Here is an 11,291-nt window from a genome sequence, read left to right as displayed (position 1 = left end):
ATGAATGAGAGAGGGAGAACAGGGTTGTTGCTCATAGCAACCAGGGAGATTCAGAAAGGTTTGTTACTGTGTCCTACCCATAGATACAGAGCATGCCCTGGTGGTCACAGGCAAATAGCGGAAAATAAGCCTCAAACTCCTAGATGCCAGCGCTGCCTTAGAGGAATCACAGGAACGATGATGGTAATATTTAAAAAGTTTATTTATTCAGAGTATTACGCGTTTCAAAAGCATAAGCTGTCTTCCTCAGATAGTTGGTACCTACGGTCAGGGCCGTTTCTGCCATGAGGCGGAATGAGTATTCCGCCTCAGGCGGCAGATTCTGCGCCCCTGCAGGGGGCGGCAGACAGCAGCCCTGCAGCCGCTCACCTGTCCTGCCGCAGCTGTCCCGTCGCCAACGCTCACCGCTGTCTTCCCGGCCCTGCAGCCGCTCACCTTTCCTGCCGCAGCTGTCCCGTCGCCAACGCTCACCGCTGTCCCGCGCCGTCAGCCAGCAGCTGTCATCGCCCTCCAGCGAGTCATGAGTGCCCGGGGTCAGTGGGGGCATCACGGCCCCTGCTGACCCCGGGCACTCACGACTCGCTGAAGGGCGATGACAGCTGCTGGCTGACGGCGCGGGAGCACGGAAGGGAACAGCGGTGAGCGTTGGAGGCAGGACAACCCATCGGCGGCAGGACAGGTGAGCGGCTGCAGGGCCGGGAAGACAGCGGTGAGCGTTGGCGGCGATGACAGCTGCTGACTGACGGCGCGGGACAGCGGTGAGCGTTGGCGGCGGGACCGGACGGCTGCTGCAGGACAGGTGAGTGGCTGCAGGGCCGGCCGGGGAGGGGGGGGGGTTGTGCAGGCGCGGGGGGGGGGGGTTGTTGCTAGTGAGGGGGCGGCCGCCTGAGGTTTGCCTCAGGCGGCAGAGACCCCAGAATCGGCCCTGCCTACGGTATCACACGAGGCGCCGCCTCCCGCCTTTCGCTTTTTTTCCTTTATCCTATCTGGTGGTCACAGTGCAGGGACCCCCATCATTACACCCCAAAATCAATACAGACCGCAGACCAGACTCCATGAAGTAGTAAAGACCCCAGACTAGACTCTACATACAGACCTCAGACCAGACCCCCTACATACAGACCTCATACCAGACCCCCTACATACAGACCTCAGACCAGACCCCCTACATACAGACCTCAGACCAGACCCCCTACATACAGACCTCAGACCAGACCCCCTACATACAGACCTCAGACCCCCTACATACAGACCTCAGACCAGACCCCCTACATACAGACCTCATACCAGACCCCCTACATACAGACCTCAGACCCCCTACATACAGACCTCAGACCAGACCCCCTACATACAGACCTCAGACCAGACCTCCTACATACAGACCTCAGACCAGACCCCCTACATACAGACCTCAGACCAGACCCCCTACATACAGACCTCAGACCAGACCCCCTACATACAGACCTCAGACCCCCTACATACAGACCTCAGACCCCCTACATACAGACCTCAGACCAGACCTCCTACATACAGACCTCAGACCAGACCCCCTACATACAGACCTCAGACCACACCCCCTACATACAGACCTCAGACCAGACCCCCTACATACAGACCTCAGACCAGACCCCCTACATACAGACCTCAGACCCCCTACATACAGACCTCAGACCAGACCTCCTACATACAGACCTCAGACCAGACCCCCTACATACAGACCTCAGACCAGACCCCCTACATACAGACCTCAGACCAGACCCCCTACATACAGACCTCAGACCAGACCCCCTACATACAGACCTCAGACCAGACCCCCTACATACAGACCTCAGACCAGACCCCCTACATACAGACCTCATACCAGACCCCCTACATACAGACCTCAGACCAGACCCCCTACATACAGACCTCAGACCCCCTACATACAGACCTCAGACCAGACCCCCTACATACAGACCTCATACCAGACCCCCTACATACAGACCTCAGACCCCCTACATACAGACCTTAGACCAGACCTCCTACATACAGACCTCAGACCAGACCCCCTACATACAGACCTCAGACCAGACCCCCTACATACAGACCTCAGACCAGACCTCCTACATACAGACCTCAGACCAGACCCCCTACATACAGACCTCAGACCAGACCCCCTACATACAGACCTCAGACCAGACCCCCTACATACAGACCTCAGTCCAGACCCCCTACATACAGACCTCATATCAGACCCCCTACATACAGACCTCAGACCAGACCCCCTACATACAGACCTCATACCAGACCCCTACATACAGACCTCAGACCAGACCCCCTACATACAGACCTTAGACCAGACCCCCTACATACAGACCTCAGACCAGACCTCCTACATACAGACCCCCTACATACAGACCTGAACTAGACCCCTTACATACAGACCTCAGACCCGACCCCCTACATACAGACCTCAGACCAGACCCCCTACATACAGACCTCAGACCCGACCCCCTACATACAGACCTCAGACCAGACCCCCTACATACAGACCTCAGTCCAGACCCCCTACATACAGACCTCATATCAGACCCCCTACATACAGACCTCAGACCAGACCCCCTACATACAGACCTCATACCAGACCCCTACATACAGACCTCATACCAGACCCCCTACATACAGACCTCAGACCAGACCCCCTACATACAGACCTCATACCAGACCCCCTACATACAGACCTCAGACCAGACCCCCTACATACAGACCTCAGACCAGACCCCCTACATACAGACCTCATATCAGACCCCTACATACAGACCTCATACCAGACCCCCTATATACAGACCTCATACCAGACCCCCTACATACAGACCTGAACTAGACCCCTTACATACAGACCTCATATCAGACCCCTACATACAGACCTCATATCAGACCCCTACATACAGACCTCATACCAGACCCCCTATATACAGACCTCATACCAGACCCCCTACATACAGACCTCAGACCAGACCCCCTACATACAAACCTCATATCAGACCCCTACATACAGACCTCAGACCAGACCCCCTACATACAGACCTCATACCAGACCCCCTACATACAGACCTCAGACCAGACCCCCTACATACAGACCTCAGACCAGACCCCCTACATAAAGACCTCAGACCAGACCCCCTACATACAGACCTCAGACCAGACCCCCTACATACAGACCTCAGACCAGACCCCCTACATACAGACCTCAGACCAGACCCCAGACCAGACCCCCTACATACAGGCCTCAGACCAGACCCCCTACATACAGACCTCATACCAGACCCCCTACATACAGACCTCAGACCAGACCCCCTACATACAGACCTCAGACCAGACCCCCTACATACAGACCTCAGACCAGACCCCCTACATGCAGACCTCAGACCAGACCCCCTACATACAGACCTCAGACCAGACCCCCTACATACAGACCTCAGACCAGACCACCTACATACAGACCTAGTGATTTTCATCTCTGTATTGGCTCTGTGTATTGCCATTAGCGGTGAGCTGTTGCATTTTTTGTGTTTTTGTGTGTTTACAGCTTCAGCCATAGCAGCATGCACCTGCCTAGTGTGAATGGCGTTGTAGGAGAGCTGGTCAGAATTTTCCAGTATAAGTATCACATACATTTGGGCCCATAGTGATTGCTGGAACATTAGCATCCCATCTTTATCAGCACTTTGCACAATTCAGATGTAGCTGAGCTGGTAATATTAGTACTGAGACATGGTATGAGGAGTCATCGGTGTGTTGCCTGATGTTACAGGAGGCTGACTCATGGGTTTTGCATACGTGCAGGATTCCCGTCTACATTCGGCTGCAAACAAAAGGTGTCAACCCTCTTATCCCTTCCGTGTGTATACGATGAGACTCCACTCACCAGGTGTCTTCTGGGAAATTAAATGATGGGGAATGTATTGCTATGTGGTGCTCTGAGATTACAAATCTATACAACTGGTGTTATATAGATTTGTAATTTATTTTTATTAAATAATCTCAATTCTTCCAGTACTTATCAGCTGCTGTATGTCCTGCATGAAGTGGTGTATTCTTTTTAGTCTGACACAGTGTGCTCTGCTGCCACCTCTGTCCATGTCAGGAACTGTCCAGAGCAGGAGAGGTTTTCTATAGGGATTTGCTACTGCTCTGGACAGTTCCTGACATGGACAGAGGTGGCAGCAGAGAGCACTGTGTCAGACTGGAAAGAATACACCACTTCCTGCAGGACATACAGCAGCTGATGAGTACTGGAAGACTAGAGATTTTTAAATAGAAGTGAATTACAAATCCGTCTAACTTTCTGGTATCATTTGATTTAAAAGAAGAAAAAAAATCAACCCTTTAAGGTCTAATTTCACAAATATCTATCCCCCCCCCCATACACATGCATGTTCAGTTCAAATGAATGTGCATGTTTCACTTGGTGGTGGAAAAATCCACAACCAGACACAGCAGTGCCTTATTTTAACATGCCGATCCTTCTCTCTCCTAATACCATCCACCATAGGGGGGTCGGGGTGCCCCCATACTCATCAGATAGTCAACAGGTTCACCATTGAGATATATACGGTAGGCTTAGATACTAATACGGTACATACATAGATACATACACCAGTCCATCAGACAGTATCATGACAGGGTTAGGTACACAGGTTCAGATACACACATAATGTGATACCCCGACTCCTTAGACAGATGTATCACACAAAATTGATAGGATTAGATACACCAGTATACAGAATCACTCATGACAGTATGGTACATAACAGGCTTAGATTCAACGACTCAATAGTATCATTCTATATAGCAGGTATAGGGAACCTTTGGCCCTCCAGCTGTTGCAAAACTACAACTCCCATCATGCCTGGACAGCCAAAGGCCGAAGGTTAACCATCCTTGTTATATAGGCCTAAGTACATAGTACTGCTATACACCAGCTCGACTTTCCCGTATCACAAATGACAGGTTTAGATACACCAACTCCTTTAGGACTGACTGCATTATGCCTTCTGGAGATGGAGACACAGGCCATTAGGCGGCACACATCACTGCACACTCCATGCCGCTGAATACACCATCCCTTATTACAGGTGAATTCTACCATTGTGCTTGGATACGGGAATAAAGCCCCGGGATACAGCGAACGTAATAGGAGACGGGAAGGCAACAGATGAGCGACCATTAATGATTTACAGGCACTTAGTGAGGCTAAATGCTGCGGGGAGAGTGAACAGGACGGCCTTTATACCGTACACTAAGATATAGTGTCTTTCAGTTATTGTTCCCAATACCAGACTGGCCCTTTAAAGGGGTAGTTCATCCAAAAATGTTTTCTTTTTTATCTTTTTTCTACTTGTATTAAAAAATTTCAAGTCTTCCAGTACTTATCAGATGCTGTACGCCCTGCAAGAAATGGTGGATTCTTTCCAGTATGACACAGTGCTCTCTGCTGCCACCTGTCCAGAGCAGTAGCAAATCCCTATAGGAAACCTCTCTTGCTCTCCAAACTGGAAAGAATACACCACTTCCGTCAGGACAAACAGCAGCTGATAAGTACTGGAGGACTTGAGATTTTTTTTTATTAGAAGTAAATAACGAATCTATAAAACTTTCTGGCAGCAGTTGATTTGAACAAAAAAAAAAAGTTATTTTGGATGAACTACCCCTTTAAGTGTGCTTAGATACAGCAGAGTTTAGGAAGACAGTGACATAGCACATCATGAGTGATATGACAAAGTACATATACTATATAGCAGGGCCCACAATACATGTACTATATAGCAGGGCCCAAAATACATGGACTATATAGCAGAGCCCACAGTACATGTACTATATAGCAGAGCCCACAGTACATGTACTATATAGCAGGGCCCACAGTTCACATACTATATAGCTGGGCCCACAATACATGTACTATATAGCAGGGCCCACAGTTCACATACTATATAGCAGGGCCCACAGTACATGTACTATATAGCTGGGCCCACAATACATGTACTATATAGCTTAGCCCACAGTACATGTACTATATAGCAGAGCCCACAGTACATGTACTATATAGCAGGGCCCACAGTTCACATACTATATAGCTGAGCCCACAGTACATGTACTATATAGCAGGGCCCACAGTTCACATACTATATAGCAGGGCCCACAGTACATGTACTATATAGCAGGGCCCACAGTTCACATACTATATAGCAGGGCCCACAGTACATGTACTATATAGCAGGGCCCACAGTTCACATACTATATAGCTGAGCCCACAGTACATGTACTATATAGCAGGGCCCACAGTTCACATACTATATAGCAGGGCCCACAGTACATGTACTATATAGCAGGGCCCACAGTTCACATACTATATAGCAGGGCCCACAGTACATGTACTATATAGCAGGGCCCACAGTTCACATACTATATAGCTGAGCCCACAGTACATGTACTATATAGCTGAGCCCAGAGGACCATAGTACGATACAGAAAAAAGAAGATAGCCAACTCACCACTTCATAACCGTCCAGGCCATGCTCGGACGATCCACTCCAACACAGTGTGTACACATGATAGCAGAAAAGCAGATATGCTGCTATCTGTAGTCTGACCCTGTCCACCATATTAGTGGGGGGGTCCAGACCACGTCTGTCGCCTCTATTAGCCCACTATGATAGACACCTTCTCTTACACATCCCGCTTACAACCTACTGTCAGCAATCCCTCTCCACCAGCTCACAGGTGTCACACAACTACTGGAGTCCCACGAGTTTGACACTACTGCGACTAGCTGAAACCACTGATAAGAGGCGACTGTATCTAGCACGCACCTGCATAGCGAATGGAAATTACACACTTAAAAAATGAATGTTTAGGTGGGTGGAACGGGATTTGGTTATGGTCAGGGGACATTTTGACATGGTTGACCATTCCCAAACCTTAGAGCCCTATTCCACCGGACGATTATCGTTTGCGAAAGACCTGAAAACGTTCACTCATTTCCATGGAACGATAATCGTTACTTATGATCGCTATTGCGTTCGTATCTACTTCGAACGACCGAACGATGTCTTATTCAATGCGAACGATTTGCGAACGAGCAACGATAAAAATAGGTCCAGGTCTTATAAAGCGATCAACGATTTCTCGTTCGGTCGTTAATTGTTAACTGCATTTCAAACGAACGATTATCGTTTAGATTCGAACGATTTAACGATAATCTGAACGATCATCGTCCGGTGGAATAGGTCCCTTAGAGTCTGTACATAACAGGCAGAAAGATGGATCTTACACCCTGGATTTTCTTAATTCGGTCACGCCTGTGAACCAACAGAGTATGACCAACCAGCCCTGGAACTAGATCATACATGTGTGGAGGCGAGGATAATGCATCTATTGTATGACACACATTCATCACCATATTTAAAGGGACACTCCCTCTACTGTCACAGTTCATACACGTAATATGTTTAGAGCAGTCAGATGACGACCGGTGACACAAAGATTTCATACTCCATCCAGAAGAGATGACTTAACCAAAGTGCCCAATGACCTGCTACCTGCCATAGCCTCACGCCAATACTCTATGCTCCTTCTCCTTGACCTATCTTCTGCCTTCCTCACAGCTGACCATTCTCTCCTCTAACAAATTCTCTCATCCCTTGTTGTCACTTGCTCAGCCCTCTCCTGGATCTCCTCTTACATCTCTAACCGCACTTTTAGTGTCTCCCACTCCCACACCACCTCCTCTCCTCGTCCCCTCACTTGGTGTTCCCCAAGGCTCTGTACTTGGGCCTCTTCTCCATCTTTCCCCCCCATCCCGCTCCACCCCGACGTCTAATCTGCCAATCACTATCAATGGCTGCACTCTGTCCTCTGTCCCTTAAGTCCGCTACCTTGGAGTCACCTTTGACTCTGCCCTGTCTTTTAAACCACATATTCTGGCCCTGACCACCTCTTGCCGCATTCATCTCAAAAACATTTCCAGAATCCGCTCTTTTCTCACCCCTGACACCCACAAACCTGCTGGTCCATGCTCTCATTATTTCCCGCTTGAACTACTGTAACATCCTCCTCTCCAGTCTATCCTTAACTTTGCTGCCAGACTAATCCACCTTTCCCCTCACTTAACCTCTGCCTCTCCCCATCCTTCCACTGGCTCCCTATTGCCCAACATATTCACTTTAAATTGTTGACCATGACGTACAAGGCCGTCCACAACCTGTCCCCTCCGTACATCTCTGACCTGATATCCCGCTACCGTTCCTCACGCAACCTTCGATCCTCCAGTGACCTCCGTCTCCGCTCCCCCCTTGTTCGTACCTCGCACAACCGCCTCCAAGACTTTACCCGAGCCTCCCCCATACTCTGGAACTCGCTACCCAGACACATCCGTCTCTCATCCACCATCAAGTCCTTCAAAAGTAACCTGAAAACCCATCTCTAACCTACAACCTATAATTCTGCATCACACTTGATTGGCTGCACTTTACCTCCTGTTTCTCTCCCCGCACCTTATAGATTGTAAGCCCTTGCGGGCAGGGTCCTCTTCCACCATGTACCAGTCTGCCATTCGCCTTCATGTAATGTGCTTTGACCCTGTAACGTTCCTGTTTGTTACCCCTATCACTTGTATATCACTCTGGAATTAAGGGCGCTTTATAAATAAATAATAATAATAATATGTACTACCCCTTTAATAGCAGATGACAATTACACTTTCTAAAGTTGACCATATACATTACTAAGGTCCTTTTCATATCTGTACTGGAGGGTCCACTAGCAGATTCCGCAAAAATACCAGATATTGCATCAGATCAGCCACCATTGACTATGATGGAGCATAGCGGGACCAGCTAAACATCTTACATGTCTACAGTTCCCCAGTATTCCCCCAGATCATGGGGGAAGGAAGGGTCAGTCTCCTAGATTTCAGTCTGCTGTCTCAGGTGTCTGGCAGTGACTTTCTCCCATCTCTCGACTAATATTATACACGTACACTTGGATGCGCTGAGCGTGCATGTTTATGGGGGACACCTATAGCCTATAGTCAGCATATGCCTATGGTCACACTATGCCGTTTTGCAGCAGTTTATCATTACAACCGCAAATAACGGTCATGACGTCTTTTGGTGTCACAATGACGCCAGTCCAAACAGACATCCGCACAACGACATTGTGTGAACGTAGCCTCAGACTGTTCTCCAGCGTTTCACCAACTTTCATCAGACCAACAAAACTTTGCAGATTTGCCAGCAGAAGATGTCTGTACTCGAAAGGAATCAATTAGCAGGAGAAAAATAATGATATATCCTGGTAAAGTTTACAGAGATTTTACTACATTACCACAATGAGTTCAGTTTGGTACCTGCAATGCTCCGCAACCATTAGGGCCCTATTCCACAGGACGATTATCCTTTGCATAATCGTTAACGATAAACTATCCAAACGACCGCTATTACGAAAGACCTGAAATCATTCACCCATTTACATGGCAAGATAATCGTTACTTATGATAATTCTTGCGGTCGTCACTACTGCGAACGGCCGAACGACTTCTTATTCAATGCGAACGATTTGCCAACGAGCAACGATAAGAATAGGTCCAGGTCTTATTGAACGATCAACAATTTCTCGTTCGGTCGTTAACTGCTATCCAAACGAATGATTATCGTTTAGATTTGAACAATTTAACAATAATCTTTGACTAGTGTTTTTACACCAGCACTGCACATGATGTGATGCACTAGTGCTCTCTAGTGGACACCGTTGGTCTTGTTCCTATTGTAGAGGTGGGTGCATAGGAGGAGTGATATGGACAGGGATATGGACTATGCAAATTGACTGGAGTCATACATAACAGATGTGGGCACTAGGACCTGCTGTCATAGATGGTCATGAAGTGTCCAGAAGCACCGTAAAGGTTTATGGTGTCCTATCTAAGGGTAGCATATACTAGTGACAGAGAAGCTGAACAGAATGATGTATCACTTACATTGTACTGTGCAGCTGGTCCAGAGATCTCCTCCTGAATAACATAAGTAGTCCTCTCCATTGTGCATGAGCCCAGTAGTCCTCAGTATTCATGAGAAGCAGAAAACTCCGCCCAGCAGCTGCTGATTGGCAGTTAATTATCCATGCTGTGTATAGGCAGTCACCTGTCAATCAGTAGCTGGAGGGTGGGGGGAGGGGTGTGGCAAGGATCCTATTCTCCTGCATATTAGGAGAACAGCTAAACAGACTACTACAAGTAATACACTCTGTTCAGCATTTCTGCCATTAGTTTAAGCGGCCCTCATATAGGGCCCGTTCACACTACGGATTCGGTGCAGAGATTCCGGCAGGAACCACTGTCTGCAGACTCCCTCTGGCTATGTCTGTGAGCGGAGAGATGTATGAGCCCTCTTGTTCAAAGAATTTACATGAGCCCTCTCATTCAAAAGACATAGCAGGAGGGATTCGTCGCAGAGTCCGTGGACGAGGTTTCCGGCGGAATCTACGTGCCGAATCCGTAGTGTGAAAAGGGCTCTTACACTAGAATAAGCCTAGTGACAGATTCCCTTTAATGGTGCGTTCACACCTACAGGATCTGCAGCTGATTTTGTGCAGCAGATTTCATTCAAATAACTGAACACAGCATCAAATCTGCTGCAGATCCTGTAGGTGTGAACGCACCCTAAAAAGGACTTTTACTAGAATGGTTCATAGCCATACCCATACGCATAGGCTGCTGTGCCTGCTTCTGCATCTTATAGTGTTCACTGTCCTTAAGATCAGTCACCTATGGATCAACATCTAATATGTAGAATTGCTTATGAGCTGTGGATGGTATTACAGCTCAGCGCCCTTCCTTTGATGGGTCCGAGTTGCAATACCAGATACAACCTCTGCACAAACGTGGCGCCCTTTGTAAATAAAAAGCAGCCATGTTTTTTTCCAATCTTTGGCAACGCTTTAATCCCGCTCCCCGAAATTGATCACAACTGAAATCTCAAGCCCGATTCTCATTCCTTTATTCATATACATATATAAAATTCAAGGCTATCCTCCCGCCTCATATGGCACAGACGCATTTGTCTTTATTGAATTACTAATATAAAAACACAGTGCAAACATCATATATGCTGAAAATCTTCTACGACTATCCAAAAATATATAATAAATTCAGAAATATATATTAATATCAAGCGGTAAATCAACCAGGCCAGTAACACAGCAATGATAGAATGTGTAAACCTCTTCAACAGCACACAATAAATACTGCCATCCAC

At 47.9% G+C, this 11,291-nt stretch overlaps 1 protein-coding gene across 9 annotated transcripts in view; it reads left to right on the top strand.

The window, feature by feature from the left end:
* The window catches only part of LOC138770946 (alpha-1-antiproteinase-like), an 86,961-nt gene that overhangs the window by 359 nt on the left and 75,311 nt on the right, over positions 1–11,291 (top strand). For 2 of the 9 annotated variants that reach the window (XM_069950291.1, XM_069950284.1), the window contains exon 1: positions 3–183. The exons of 5 other annotated variants lie outside the window; for them this stretch is intronic. Coding sequence is in view for 1 of the 4 variants with exons in the window: in XM_069950288.1 (XP_069806389.1) it covers positions 9,324–9,336 (13 nt within the window). In the remaining 3 variants the exon portion in view is untranslated. Of the gene's footprint in view, positions 1–2; positions 184–9,258; positions 9,337–11,291 lie in introns of those variants that run through there. 2 more of the 9 variants (XM_069950288.1, XM_069950287.1) reach the window with 2 other exon arrangements.

Source organism: Dendropsophus ebraccatus, chromosome 13 (genome assembly GCF_027789765.1).
Source record: "Dendropsophus ebraccatus isolate aDenEbr1 chromosome 13, aDenEbr1.pat, whole genome shotgun sequence".
Classification (NCBI taxonomy): Eukaryota; Metazoa; Chordata; class Amphibia; order Anura; family Hylidae; genus Dendropsophus; species Dendropsophus ebraccatus.
The sequence above is the reverse complement of the archived record's forward strand: the minus strand, read 5'-3'. Positions and strand labels throughout refer to the sequence as shown.